The sequence below is a fragment of the Terrapene carolina genome, unplaced genomic scaffold (assembly GCF_002925995.2).
Source record: "Terrapene carolina triunguis isolate 2854851 unplaced genomic scaffold, T_m_triunguis-2.0 Scaffold95, whole genome shotgun sequence".
NCBI classification, from domain to species: domain Eukaryota; kingdom Metazoa; phylum Chordata; order Testudines; family Emydidae; genus Terrapene; species Terrapene triunguis.
This window is the reverse complement of record NW_020664446.1, coordinates 45481711-45495907: the sequence shown is the minus strand read 5'-3', so window position 1 is coordinate 45495907 and position 14197 is coordinate 45481711. Positions and strand designations below refer to the sequence as shown.

Genomic DNA, 14197 nt, shown 5'->3' with positions numbered 1-14197 from the left:
AATGGAATGTTGATGACATTTCATAATACCTGTTGAACCTAGGCCCTGTACTTCTGCTGCTCATATCCCTCTTTTAACTGAGATGCCGCATAACCAGTGAGAGTGTGCCACTACTAAACAACTGAAAAAAAAGTTCCCCATCATCACTATGAGTAAGTCAACTGGGAGTTTTGTATTTCCAAGTGATCATATCACCAGATGTAACAATTAAGGGAAGCTGCCAACTCTCAAGGCAACTTCAGTATCATAAAAAGAACAGGAGTACTTGTGGCACCTTAGAGACTAACAGACAGTTTGATAAGAAGTAAGTGTGAAAATACTTACAAGGGGAGATAGATTCAATGTTTGTAATGGCTCAGCCATTCCCAGTCTTTCTTTAATCCTGAGTTGATTGTGTCTAGTTTGCATATCAATTCCAGCTCAGCAGTCTCTCGTTGGAGTCTGTTTTTGAAGTTTTTCTGTTTTAAGATAGCCACCCGCAGGTCTGTCATAGAATGGCCAGACAGGTTAAAGTGTTCTCCCACTGGTTTTTGAGTATTATGATTCCTGATGTCAGATTTGTGTCCATTAATTCTTTTGCGTAGAGACTGTCCGGTTTGGCCAATGTACATGGCAGAGGGGTATTGCTGGCACATGATGGCATATATCACATTGGTAGATGTGCAGGTAAATGAGCCCCTGATGGTATGGCTGATGTGATTAGGCCCTATGATGATATCACTTGAATAGATATGTGGACAGAGTTGGCATCGGGCTTTGTTACAAGACTGGGAATGGCTGAGCCATTACAAACATTGAATCTATCTCCCCTTGTAAGTATTTTCACACTTGCTTCTTATCAAACTGTCTGTACTGAGCTATCTTGATTATCACTTCAAAAGTTTTTTTTCTCTTACTTAATTGGCCTCTCAGAGTTGGTAAGACAACTCCCACCTGTTCATGCTCTCTGTATGTGTGTGTATATATATCTCCTCAATATATGTTTCACTCTATATGCATCCGAAGAAGTGGGTTGTAGCCCACGAAAGCTTATGCTCTAATAAATTTGTTTGTCTCTAAGGTGCCACAAGTACTCCTGTTCTTTTTGCGGATACAGACTAACACGGCTGCTACTCTGAAACCTTTCAGTATCATAGTATAAGAAACCCAAGAGGAATATCACAGTCCCCTGCAAGCATGTAGGAGTCATGGTATGATCCTGGAAATCTAGTCATTGCATGTCATGAGCACAATCTTGGCATCACGTTCATTGAACAGGTATGCTTCCCATTCTTGTAAGCAGCAGGGCACCACAGAGACCTCTGTGTTCCATCCACAGTGCACATAATGAAGAAATGTTTGCAACTGCATAAATCCTTGCATCATTTTGGTCTTGTGTGGAACCGTGCATGGAGAACACGATGCCTTTTGTAGCCCTGCATGGAATTGAGGAAATCCTGGGGGTATACAGAGGCCATGACTGACTGATGTGGGTAATCCCAGTGTCCTCTGAAAGCACTCAAAGCCTAGGAGGCCAAATACAGCGAGTGACTGGTAAAGTGAAGGAGCATGGCTCCCCTCCTGCTTCCAGTCCCCCTTCAGCTCATCACAGAGCCTGTACCTCTGGATGATTTAACCCTCAGTGAGGGCAAGGAATATTAGCCGTACAAGGGAAGCTCTTCTTTGGAGACTGAGCCTCCCTTGCCTAACACCTCCTTTATCTCAGTTACCTCATTATGTAAAAACCCAGCATGTTCAGGTACTGCACTGAAGTCTCATTTTGATACCTCCATCTATTACCATCCTCTGTAGAATCCCCCATACACCTGCATCCTGCATCTGAACCCTAAACCTTCCCACCTCCTCCCTCTGCCTCACCTGTACTCTATCCTAAACGGCTGACCCTCCTCTACGTTCCTTTTCCTCTTCCTATCAGCTCTTGCCAAATCTTGTCTGTATGTCTCACTTTCCCATGCTCAGATGTTTATGTTGGGAGTTTATAGCCTGTTTGGTGTACTTAACCAGTTCTAATCTTATCTTCAAAGAACATCAGGTTCATTTAATCAGTGCCTCCAAAAATGATGAGCACATCTTATTAGACTTATCTACCTTTAATTGGACAGTGATCACACACTACAGTACAATTTAGAACAAACTACAATTGCCAACCCTCTTGATTCCTGCCTTCCTTATTGCCAAACATCGCCTCATAAAAGGCATACTTGGCCACTTCATGAATCCAAAGAGAGTAATGTGAGGATATTTGTTAACCACAGTTCTGAACAGGTAGGTATGTGTGTTTAAAAAACAAGCAAGTGTTGATAGATACAGCAACTGTATCTCTGGATACAAAACTTCTAAATCCAGAATCCTACATTATGGGATTTGTGCAGTAAGAAATGAGGGTAGTGCAGTGGGAAAGGATCATTGTGGCTTTTCAGAAGTTGAAGCAACCCGTAGCCTGTGGACTTCTTAGCGGCCTTACAGAAAATAAAAACATTTTTACCAAAAACTCATTCTGATCAAATGTTTCAACAAAAAAAGACCACCTCTTACATAGAGAACACTATATGTGAAAGATGGGAAGCCCAAGATGGCACAGGGGAATATTTACTGTTATTTTGGTGAGGAAAATCCGATAACGCTTGATTCCCTATGCTGATGTAGTCCTGGAAATATTTGTAACTGTCTTCATTTGTCTTTCTTCCCCTCGCTTGTGGGCCTCACAAATCATTTACTCCACGTGCTGCTTTCCTACCTCTATTGCCAAATGTCCACAGAAAATGGTGCCAGATGCTGCATGTCCCAGCTGTTTTTAATGAGCCTGAAAAATTGCAAGGACTTCTTTTCTTATTGTACTTCCTAAACTGCTCCAATTCCAAACCAGCTCTATGGGGGTTACAGATACTGGGTTTCACAAAACAATATAAGGTACTTGATTCACCCCTTGGCTATGCCAGCTTCCATTAGTGTAAACCAGGTTGCTGGGCCTCTGGTGATGAAACATCCTCCCTGAGGGGTGTTGCAGCCATGCAAGGTAACCACCTACCTTGCTCCACTGAGAACCTGCAGTGAACCAGCACTGCCCCAAAAGTGGCATGGGCTGGCCCAGGCAGGAAGTGAAAATTCACTGGATGAAGCATCTGGGAGGGCAGAGTTGCTCGATCTGTCCTTTCCCAGAGGTGAATGTGTTCTGGAATGTATCTATTCCTGTTGGCTCAGGGACATGGTGGGGGCTACAGTTTGCATTCCCTTGTGTCACTGAGGGTGTCTAGACCCCATTATCTTTTATGGCAGCATTTACATTATCCAGCAAAAAAAAAAAGCACAAAAGAGCATATTCTATGGCAGTTTGATCACTTTCACTCTCAAGTTAGAAGTGATGGATTTGGTTCAGAGAAAGAATCAAAACAATAGAGGCAGTTTGGTAAAAAAAAAAAAAAAGTTTTTCACCCAGCTCTACTCCTAACACATTTTAAAATGTGACTATCTTTGTCTACACTAGGTGCTAAGTCAGGTTTAACAAGGTGCTAAGTCAGGTATAACAATGTGCTAGCACATTTGCTGTCACACTTCATTATCCCAATGTAGACAAAGCCTAGAAGAAAAAGTTAAATCTCAAAGAGTAGATGCGTAGCTGTTAAGGCACAATTCATGACTAGCAAGACGTACTGTCCTCCACAGCTTGAGTGGAATAACAATCTATGTCAAAAACAGAAATCCTGAAATCCTTGAGAAAGTCACAAAAACAAACTGACAAACTTCCAGGACTTTGGGACATCTCAGGAGACACCTTCCTACCAGACAAAGAAAAGTGACAAACATTCCATCTGAGCACTAATACCCAATTGGTGTGTGGCCCTCAAGATTTCTGCTACTTGCAGTCTCCTCTTGCTTGGAACTGTTGTTCCCAGTGGACCAGAATGGAAGATTGATTGACAAAATACAGTAAATAACTTACAATCCAATATGAATAACATCAACATTCAGGAGCAACCTTGAGGTACACTAATGCATAAATAATATAAAATTAAATTCACAATGAATTTATCAAATTTTGAGTTATTGTACTTATATGAAGACACTGCTGTATTTCAGCTGCCCCAAAATTGCAATAATCGCTCTAACATATATATCATTGTTATTACCAAAGGGAGATTTTACATAAAAGTGAAGAAAACCAGGGTATAGAACAAGAGTCAACCAAAAAGTTTGGGTTCAATTCTTTTCTCACTGTTTTGTAAATTGGGAGGTAACTCCATTGACATCAGTTTCACCATATACCATTGTATAACAAGTGCCAATGAGATGTGAAGCAGGCCAATCATGTACAAATTCTCAGGTGCTTTCATAGCTAAGATATAGTCAGGACTTCAGTTAAAGCCTCTTGATTTTCAAAGTTTATAATTTGGCTGTAAAAATGTTATGCTGTGCTGAAACTTGGTATATAAGGTCTTATGCTGGAAGTGATTTTGGTTGCACAATTTAAACAAAATCTGTTCAGCTGTCTGAAGACACAGAAATGCAAGTGAAGAAAAAGTGGTTACCAGATACTGGCACTTTTTCTGCTTGTATAATTCAAAAAAGATTCAGTTAAGAAAATTGAACTTGATAAGCAATTAACATCATGTTCCACACTTGCTCTGTTCAGCAATGCCTCATCACTATTTTCTACTTTATAAAGTGAAAATAACAGACTATATCAGGGTGGCAGGGCTCTTTTGTTTGCTCACCCTATTGGCAATCGTTAGAATCATGAAAAAAGCTGCTGAAGTTCTGCTTACTTTTGGTGGCTGAGTCTACTCCTGAACTCAACCAGAAAGATGGGAGTGGTCCCTAAGCAGGAGGACAGAGCAGATGCTGGAGGAAAATGCTTGGGATAGCGAGCTCAGGGGATAAAGCTCTGGTTGGAGTTTATGCTGTTTGATTGTTTTTTGTTATTAGTTACTGATAAAGCCATGCCTAATAAGGGGGCATGTTAGAAAACTACCTCAGGGTTTTCATGCTCTCCTTAGAACTACAATGTGAAATGTTAGAAAGTTCCCAGTGCACTGATCACATTTCAAAATGTGGTACGTTTCAGAAGGAATTTTGTTACATGAAGCTGTATGCTTTCATCTGATTGTAAATCACAAGGGGCCACAGCCTGTAGTAAGGCACAAAATGCAGAGCCACAGTACCCCAGTGGATCACTGAAGGTATTCTGCCTCAAAGAGCTCAGAGCTCCCCAGTTGCCATTGGGGGAATGCAATCAGCACCACGCCTTTAAAGGATGTGGTATACTCTTTGCTCTGGCTAACTCTTGCAGCGGACTGAGCATTGTTCCACCTACTCTCTACCATCTTTTGGACACATTCTTCCTTGACGGGGAGAATCTCAGTAGCAACCCCTGTGCTATAATTCCATCATATCCTGGCACCAAGCATGCAACGGGAAAGAGGAAGGCTCCACTCCAACAGGTCACACAGGAGGAGGAGGCTCCTTAATCCCATGCAGCGGGGAAGGGGAGGGATGGAGGATTCTTGGTCTCACACATAAGAGTTGGCCACAAATGTATTTATATCCTTATTTTTATGTTCTTTAGATTGTACAGAAGTAAAAATCTATTCCTGGGTTTTTTAAATTAAGTTATATGCTTTAAAAGTTCTTTAATTACAGTAAATGCACATTAAAAACCTTCCTAAACATGAATTTACTTAATATGACAAAATCAGTGGGGCCAGATTCCATGTCAAATCTACTTGGTTCGTTTGCTCACAGGACTATGTTTTTAACTAAATCTAGCTTGTGTTTAAAATAGTTAATATTGTGATAGCAAGTTATGAAATAAAATGAACCTGAGACTTTTATCCCCAACCTCCTTTCCACTGTGATTTTTTTTAAAAAGGCAAAAGGCAAAATTATAGCCTAAAAATATTTGTCATGATATAAATAGTCTATCCTTGTTAAAATGCTGGAATACAGGCACACTAAGTAGTTGATGCTGCATTAAAAAGTAGTGAGTTATTGTGAAAACTGTGTGTGTGAGAGTGTGTGTGTGGGTGTTTTAAAAATCTTTGACAGAATCAAAAGAGACAGATGATTTGAAATAGTCTGAAATTTGCGTTAGTTCACACTGAAGCTGACCACTCCACTCTCATTTAGTTACCCAGAATAATCACATTTCCCAGCAGAGTTTACTCATTTGCAAGATAAAAGAAAGACATTTCTGCACATGCCCATAATATTCTTCACCACTGGGGGCAGCTATACATAAGACTGCATTCACTGAAACCAAAGCAACAGTCGGAGGAGCTTTCAGAATGACAGTATGCAGAAGTGAACAGAGCTTGTTCATTGTACAGTGTTATTCTGTTATTCTGTGCTCCAAAGCAGCTTCATAGCTGGATCGGGTGCTAACTACAATAACTGCTGTACTATGGAATACAGATATGTAAATTCAGATAGCTAATTGTTGCTTGGAGGAATCTATCATGCTTTCACATAAAGAGAGATTTTAAAAGCCAGGTTTCTAACTGTAAAGATGCAAAACCGTAATATCCATGAAGATCCTATTACCTAGGAAGAATCTGACATTTTGCTGTGAATGATGTGTTGGGATTTATTTATTCTTGGAGTGTTCTGCGTGGCTGGCAAAGAATAATGTTCCAAAATCAGTCCATCTCCCAAGGGGTCCAATTTTTCTTCCTGGGTGTCAGCAAGCCCTGACTCACAACAGTGCAGCTGACAGGGACTGTCATGCTTGTGGCACCCTAAGCAAAAACAAAAGACCTAAGGACGACCTTTGAACAACACAAAGGATGGGTATGTTTTTCATTTTTTTTTTAAATATACAGCTTGTAGCTTCTGCATAGACCCTGTTTTAATTGTTCTATTGACTTATCTTGATATGATTTAGGATCATAGTTAAAATGTCTATTGATTACATTTATTTAAACTATTTTACAATATTTATAAAGACATTTTTTAAAATCCGAGTAAAAGAAAATAATGTGCAAAGTAGCTGTCAAGCTAGAAAATTTTTAAATGATTTTTAAAAGAAAGATTCTAAGCATGATTTTAAAAATGACTGATCTTTTGGGGGGATAACTTTTCTAAGTTGTTTTTATTTCCAGGTTTCAATGTAATTAGGCTACTGAGCGGATCAGCTGTAGCCCTGGTAATAGCCCCTACTGTATTACTGACAATGCTTTCTTCTGCTGAACGAGGATGCCCTAAGAGCTGTAGGTGTGAAGGAAAAATGGTATATTGTGAATCTCAGAAATTACAAGAGATACCCTTGACTATATCTGCTGGTTGTTTAGGTTTGTCTCTTCGCTATAACAGCCTCCAAAAACTAAAACATAATCAATTTAAAGGTCTAAATCAGCTCACCTGGCTGTATCTAGACCATAACCACATCAGCAATATTGACGAAAATGCTTTCAATGGAATACGCAGACTAAAAGAGTTGATCCTGAGTTCCAACAGAATCGCATATTTTCTTAATAATACCTTCAGACCTGTGACAAATCTCCGTAACTTGGATCTGTCATACAATCAGCTGCAGTCTCTGGGATCTGAACAGTTCAGGGGCTTAAGGAAGCTGCTGAGTTTACATTTGCGATCCAATTCCCTCAGAACCATCCCTGTTCGAATATTCCAAGATTGTAGGAACCTTGAACTTCTGGATCTGGGTTACAATCGCATCCGAAGTTTAGCAAGGAATGTCTTTGCAGGCATGATCAGGTTGAAGGAGCTTCACCTGGAGCACAATCAGTTTTCTAAGCTCAACCTGGCACTTTTTCCAAGACTAGTCAGCCTTCAAAACCTTTATTTACAGTGGAATAAAATCAGTGTGATAGGACAAACTATGTCCTGGACCTGGAGCTCATTACAAAGGCTTGATTTATCTGGCAATGAAATAGAAGCTTTCAGTGGACCTAGTGTTTTTCAGTGTGTGCCCAATTTACAGCGCCTCAACCTGGATTCAAACAAGCTCACATTTATTGGTCAAGAAATTTTGGATTCTTGGATATCCCTCAATGATATCAGCCTTGCTGGGAATATATGGGAATGCAGCAGAAACATTTGCTCTCTGGTAAACTGGCTAAAAAGTTTTAAAGGGCTGAGGGAAAATACAATTATCTGTGCCAGCCCCAAAGAGCTGCAAGGGGTGAATGTTATTGATGCAGTGAAAAACTACAGCATCTGTGGCAAAAGTACTACAGAGAGGTTTGAATTAGCAAGAGCTCCCCCAAAGCCAACATTTAAACCAAAACTCACCAGGCCTAAACATGACAGCAAGCCTCCTCTGCCCCCAACCATCAGCGCCACCGAATCCAGCTCAGAACTCGAGCACGACACAGAACACATCTCCTTTCATAAAATCATAGCAGGGAGTGTGGCCCTTTTTTTGTCCGTGCTTGTGATCCTGCTGGTAATCTATGTGTCATGGAAGCGTTACCCAGCCAGTATGAAGCAGCTGCAGCAACACTCTCTCATGCGAAGGCACAGGAAAAAAAAAAGACAGTCACTGAAGCAAATGACTCCAACCACACAGGAATTTTATGTAGATTATAAACCTACCAACACTGAAACCAGTGAGATGTTGCTGAATGGAACAGGACCCTGCACGTATAACAAATCAGGCTCCAGGGAATGTGAGGTATGAACCATTGTGATAAAAAAGCTTTTAAAAGCTGGGAAATAGTGGTGCTTTATTGAACTCTAGTGACTATAAAGGGAACATGGTTTTTTTTCACTCTTTTGGCACAGCACTTCCATATCACTTTTTGGGTACATTCATAATACTGGTCATTTTACTCTCATACATAATCAATTCATTGAAATTTAAATACCACAAATAATGTGAAGCTTCAGCTCTGATTTAATACAATATCTATTGTACAGACCATCTACTGATTTCATTAAAATCTCACTTGTTTTCAAATAGAAAACTTCTTTCATAACTAATCCACCACATCTGCAGTGAGTATGCCTCTGTTTGGGCAGAAAAATGACAACAATGCAAAGAAAAATGTTTTGAAGTTCACTTTATGAATCAAAGACACATTGAATGAGCCAGGTACTATAGCTTCATATAAATTCTACGAGTTGCTTGAGCTTAGAGATGGTGCAGGAACAGCCCTGAAAGAATGCCTGATTTTTGTGCAATGTAAGGCATGATCAAATAAGCCAGTGCTAAGTAAAAGTTTCAGGAGATCAGTGTGTGTCACAGAAAGCTAAGGCGAGAGAAAAATACAGGCTTAATAAAGAAAACAGAAAAAAATGTAGAATGCAGTTTACTGTACTGTATGAAAATACAGAGTTTCTAGAGCTGATAACTACTAATTGAAACCTGTTCATGTGGCTTCATACAAAAGGTGCCAGTGTTTATCCCTTCTTACATCCAGTTGCCTTTCAGAAAGTAGTCAAAAGGCATTCATTAAACCAGGCGCAGAAATTCCTTATTGATGTAATTAGAGGAACACAAATGTGCAGTAGCAAATGCAAGACCACTTCCTGCACACATTTGTTTGGGTGCTCATTAGAAATTCTCTTTTCAAGACTGTCAAAGACATTAATGTGGTTAATCAAACCATTAAATCTGTCATTTTCTTCATTTTTTTATTTGTGGTCTGTGCTCGTTAGAGTATCTGGATGTGCTTTGCACACCACCCATGTTATAGCTAAATGAAGCTTCAAGTATTTAGAAAGCCAATCAGGGTACATTTTAGAAACACCACAGCAACTGGAAAGAGCTTACAGTAAAAACTGGTTATTCTCTAACCAGAGGAAGAATGCATCCAAATGATCTTTAAAAAAATGACAAATGATTTTTATCATAATCCTGCTAACATTACAAGAATTCATAGATATTCATTTTTAATGTGAAGTCATTCATCAGTATGTTACTGGACAAACCCAGATGGCTATTTGTAATCTGGATCACTGTCCCTCCCCCTCAAAGTCATTGACAAAATTGTATTGATTGCAAAATATACCATCACCCATATATTATAATAAGTTATAACCCTCACATATTAGACAAAGGATCTTTTAAACTCTCTTCTTTCTCATTTTTCAAATAGAACAGCATCATTAAAGAAGCTAATCAGTAATTTCATTATCTCTATTTTGTAACTTGATTTGGCTTAGTAAATTGCACGTCTTTGACCACTTGGGAGGGAATGTTTCTACAGCGCAGTTTCACTGCAGCAGATTAGAAAAAGCAAAATCTTTTAACAGGGTGTTCTTGTAGATTCTTTGCTTACTGGGGAAAAATAATCAAAACAAATCACCTTGAACTATGCTAGATACCATGAAACAAGGTCAGAACGCATCATTTAAACAGCACTAATGCACTTAAGCCCATTTTATTGTAATAAAACTATTTTCTTTTTTAAGGTCTATAAACAGAAAATAATAGAGAGTGGATTATTCATAATATACTGAACCATGTACCATGTAATTCTGGTACCATATATTTACTGAGTGCAAAGAGTCTTACATTCCAACATGATTAATAATGCAGGTGCTTGGTGCACTTTAAACTGTACTGCTGAACATAATGTAATTTTCCCAAGTTGTAGTTTTGAAATTTATATAAAATGTCAGTAAAATGAACACATCTAAGTCCATTAAAGAACTACATTCTCTACCAGCAAACCTTGCCTATGACTGAACTGAAGGATTAGGGTTTGCCAGAAATACAAGATTAAAATGCATCACTGTACTTTTTGGCTTCATCAGTGCCTGAAATCGTGACTAACACTATATGCATCCAAAGAGAAAAAACTACATTTACCAAAAAATGAAAGGATAAAGGAAGCTATTTGGGGGTGATTCATATGCTTAGAAAAATCTATTTTATACAAATAATCCAGGATCATTTCTATATAAAAATATTCAGTATATGTTCTAAGTAACTTTGTTTTCTATTTAGTATTTTCTTCATGTATGGTCAGAATGAGGCATTAAAAAAAACTTGACACATTTTAAAGTCAACCTTAAAAAATATTTTTAACTCATTCAACATCATATTTCACTGAGGACACAATCTACAATCTCTTCCAGAGGAAAATACATGTAGAAACAAACAAACTGCATTTTTTAAAATCTAGGTGTGTGTCGGTGTGAAAGAAATACAGGCACAAAACTGAGACCAACTATGGAGTCTCTTCAAATACCAGCCACTATTATTACTAAACCATTATTACTAAACTCTTCAGCGTAGATGGTTAAGATAATAATGAAAATTCAACGTTTATATTAAAGTACAGACATGATTACAAGGGCAATTTATTCAATTATTATATGAAAGATGCCTAATAGTTTATATTTACATTTTCACATATTTTCAGTGATAAACACAGATGGATGGGTAATTATCACTACAGTTATTTGATAAAGAAACTGCTGGCTCACTGTGCAGAACATAAAGGCCTATGCCAACAATCCCCAACTGAACAGCTAAGAGGTCTGAGTTGAATAATGGTTATTAAATCCAGTTGTGGTGACAACGGGTTATAAAATGGTTTAATCTAGCCTCAAACCATGTTATCTACAGATTAAAAATACCATGTTTGAATCTACATAGAGTCCTAGGTTGACTGAACCATGTTACCATTTAGCTGAACAATTTAACAACTGTGTTAAAACCACTTGTTTTGGCTGTCTATACAGCACAGTCCTGGTGTCGCAAATCCTAACCATTTTGATTTCCAGTCCTACAGGGTAAATTCCACTGAACTACAGTAAGTTCAGGTTAAAAAGACTCTCCTTTCCTGAAAAACAGGTGGAGGTTTTTTAAGATTCCAGAATGATATGACCCTTCTCATTCTTCCTCAAATATGAGCAAATAACTCTAATTCTGGCCCAGATTTTTCCTTACTTAGGGCACCTTTGTGCCACTCTGTCATAAAGCTACCTTAAACTGCACCACTGGAAGATTTCTCTTATATATAGAGGAATCAACAGGTGTTGTACAGCAACTATAGTCCCTTTTATGCCACCCCACCAGATTGCCAGTGTATGGGCATGGCGGGAGGAAGTGGGTATGGATAGGATTCCTTTATGCGCCAGTGATCTCCAGGTACCCTTAATTTACACCTTGGACTTGAGTAGTGTCAGGACTCTCCAGAAACAGGGGAGCGCCAAGGTGGCTTGAAGCCAGTGATGCCTTCTCCCATTCCTCCTCCAAAGAGTGCTCCTTGGCCACAGATCAGAACCTGAGGCCCTTCATTCCAGATATAATGTGCTATATCCCTGGGTATGTCTCCACTTAAAACGCTATGGGGGCACAGCTGCACTACTTCAATATAGACACTACTTATGCCAACAAGAGGGATTCTCCTGTCAGCATAGGAATGCCCACTTCCCCAATTCTTCCATTGAGCTAGCACTGTCTACATGAGGAGTTAGGTCGGTATAACTATGTTTCTAGGAGTGTGGATTTTTCACACACCCCTGAGTCGTAGCTATACGAACTAATTTCCTAGTGTAGGCCAGGCCCCTGTCTACTGTTTTTTTTGTTCTCTTTTGTTTTGCAATGGATTTGTATTTTATATTTTTTTAAAGTGATATGAACAGAAGCAAGCACAAAATCAGCACCCCAGAAACCCTAAATAGAGCTGGTGAATCACTGATTTTTCAGTTCAGCCAGCAAACTGAAAAATCAGGGGAAAATATTTGGTTCAGCTCCAAAAATGTTTAGAATTTTCTCACAAATTTGAAAAGTCTATTTCAGGCCAGCAAAGTGTCACAGAGAGAAAGTGGGAACATATCTCCCCTTTTTACAACCTTTAGCCCAGTGGTTAGACACTTGCCAGGGATGTAGAATACCCAGGTTTGAATCCCCAGTCCAGAGCAAGTCTTGAATTTAGATTCAAATCTTTTCTTTGCCTGATTCAGAGAAGTGATCTGAATCCACATCTCCTACCTCCTAGATAAGTGACTGAATGACTCTACAGCCTGATAATACTCTCTCTCTCTCTCTGGCACAGTGAACATTTAAGTATTTTTTCCAATGTGGAACAGCTTCAACAGGAGAGACTGAGCAGAATAGCCTATATTATAGCCTGGTAGTTAGGATGCTCACCTGGCACAGGGGAGATCTCAGTTCAAGTCCGAGCTCCACTGAATATTTAAGTATTTATACTAAGAAGTGGGACAGTTTCCAAAATAGAGACTGAGAGCAACTCATCCCAGCACAGCTTTTCACCTGGTGGTTAGGTCACCTACCTAGGTGGGAGGAGCTCTGAGTTTAAGTGCCTGCTCCAGAGCAAGAATTCAAACCTTGGTCTCCCAGAACCCAGGCAAGGGCTCTAAACATTGGGCTAAAGGTCATAAAGGAAGGGAGAGGCAGACACAGTTTCCTGGCTCTGTAACCCAGTGAAGTCCGATATAAAAATGTAATTTTAAAAATGTACTGTATAACTTTCCTGAAAAGACAATTGGATATTTTGACATAGTTTACTACATTCTAATGGTTTGCATAATAGTCAGCCACGCAACTCTAGATAAATATTCTTTCAGCTGAATTTCTGTGGAACCATAGTGACATCCAGTGGCAGATTAGATTAATCACAGGTGTCTATTTCAGTTCATACTCACGTTTTGGCTTTAACTTTGTCTTCTGCTATACATCATAGTAGTAGCATATAGTTCCCTTCCAACTCTGTATTATGCTAAGTATTCAACTGCACTGTAATCACATTTATTTCACATTTCTGCATATGAGTCTTAATCTAAATTAATTCAGCGAGTGAATGAAGAAAGTGGCAGCAGTATAAAAATGCTGGCAAGAAATGTGCAGGGCTGTAATTGTTATTACATGCTATTGCATTGCTAGTAACTAATGAAAGGTTCATATAAGAAATGCAAGGTGCAGGCAAGAATTAAATAATTATTATATATTTATAAAGCACCATTAACTAGCATCAAGATATCATATAAAATAAACTCAAAACAGAGCAGTACATTCAACATCAAGAAAGAAGAGAAATATTTTAAATATAATTTTAAAATATTGAAACACTGGATCAGATATCAAATGGAAGGGCATTCAACCAGCTTGATGCCAAATTAGAAAAAAAAAACAGTACCTGGAAAATGCACATGCTAAAGAAAGCACAATAAGCCAGTTATCTGACCAGGAGTGTAAAGCCCATCCAGTAAGATAAACCTGAATAGAATTCACAAAAAAACTAACTTAAAGGTATGAGAGAGCCAAGGT

At 38.9% G+C, this 14197-nt stretch overlaps 2 protein-coding genes across 2 annotated transcripts in view; one reads left to right on the top strand and one right to left on the bottom strand.

Annotated features, from left to right (window-relative positions):
• The window catches only part of CTNNA3 (catenin alpha 3), a 968742-nt gene that overhangs the window by 549538 nt on the left and 405007 nt on the right, over positions 1–14197 (bottom strand). The window lies entirely within an intron of this gene.
• The window catches only part of LRRTM3 (leucine rich repeat transmembrane neuronal 3), a 139095-nt gene continuing 131677 nt past the window's right edge, over positions 6780–14197 (top strand). The window contains exons 1-2 of the mRNA XM_024210073.2: positions 6780–6783; positions 7095–8626. Coding sequence (XP_024065841.1) covers positions 6780–6783; positions 7095–8626 — 1536 coding nt within the window. The remainder of the gene's footprint in view (positions 6784–7094; positions 8627–14197) is intronic.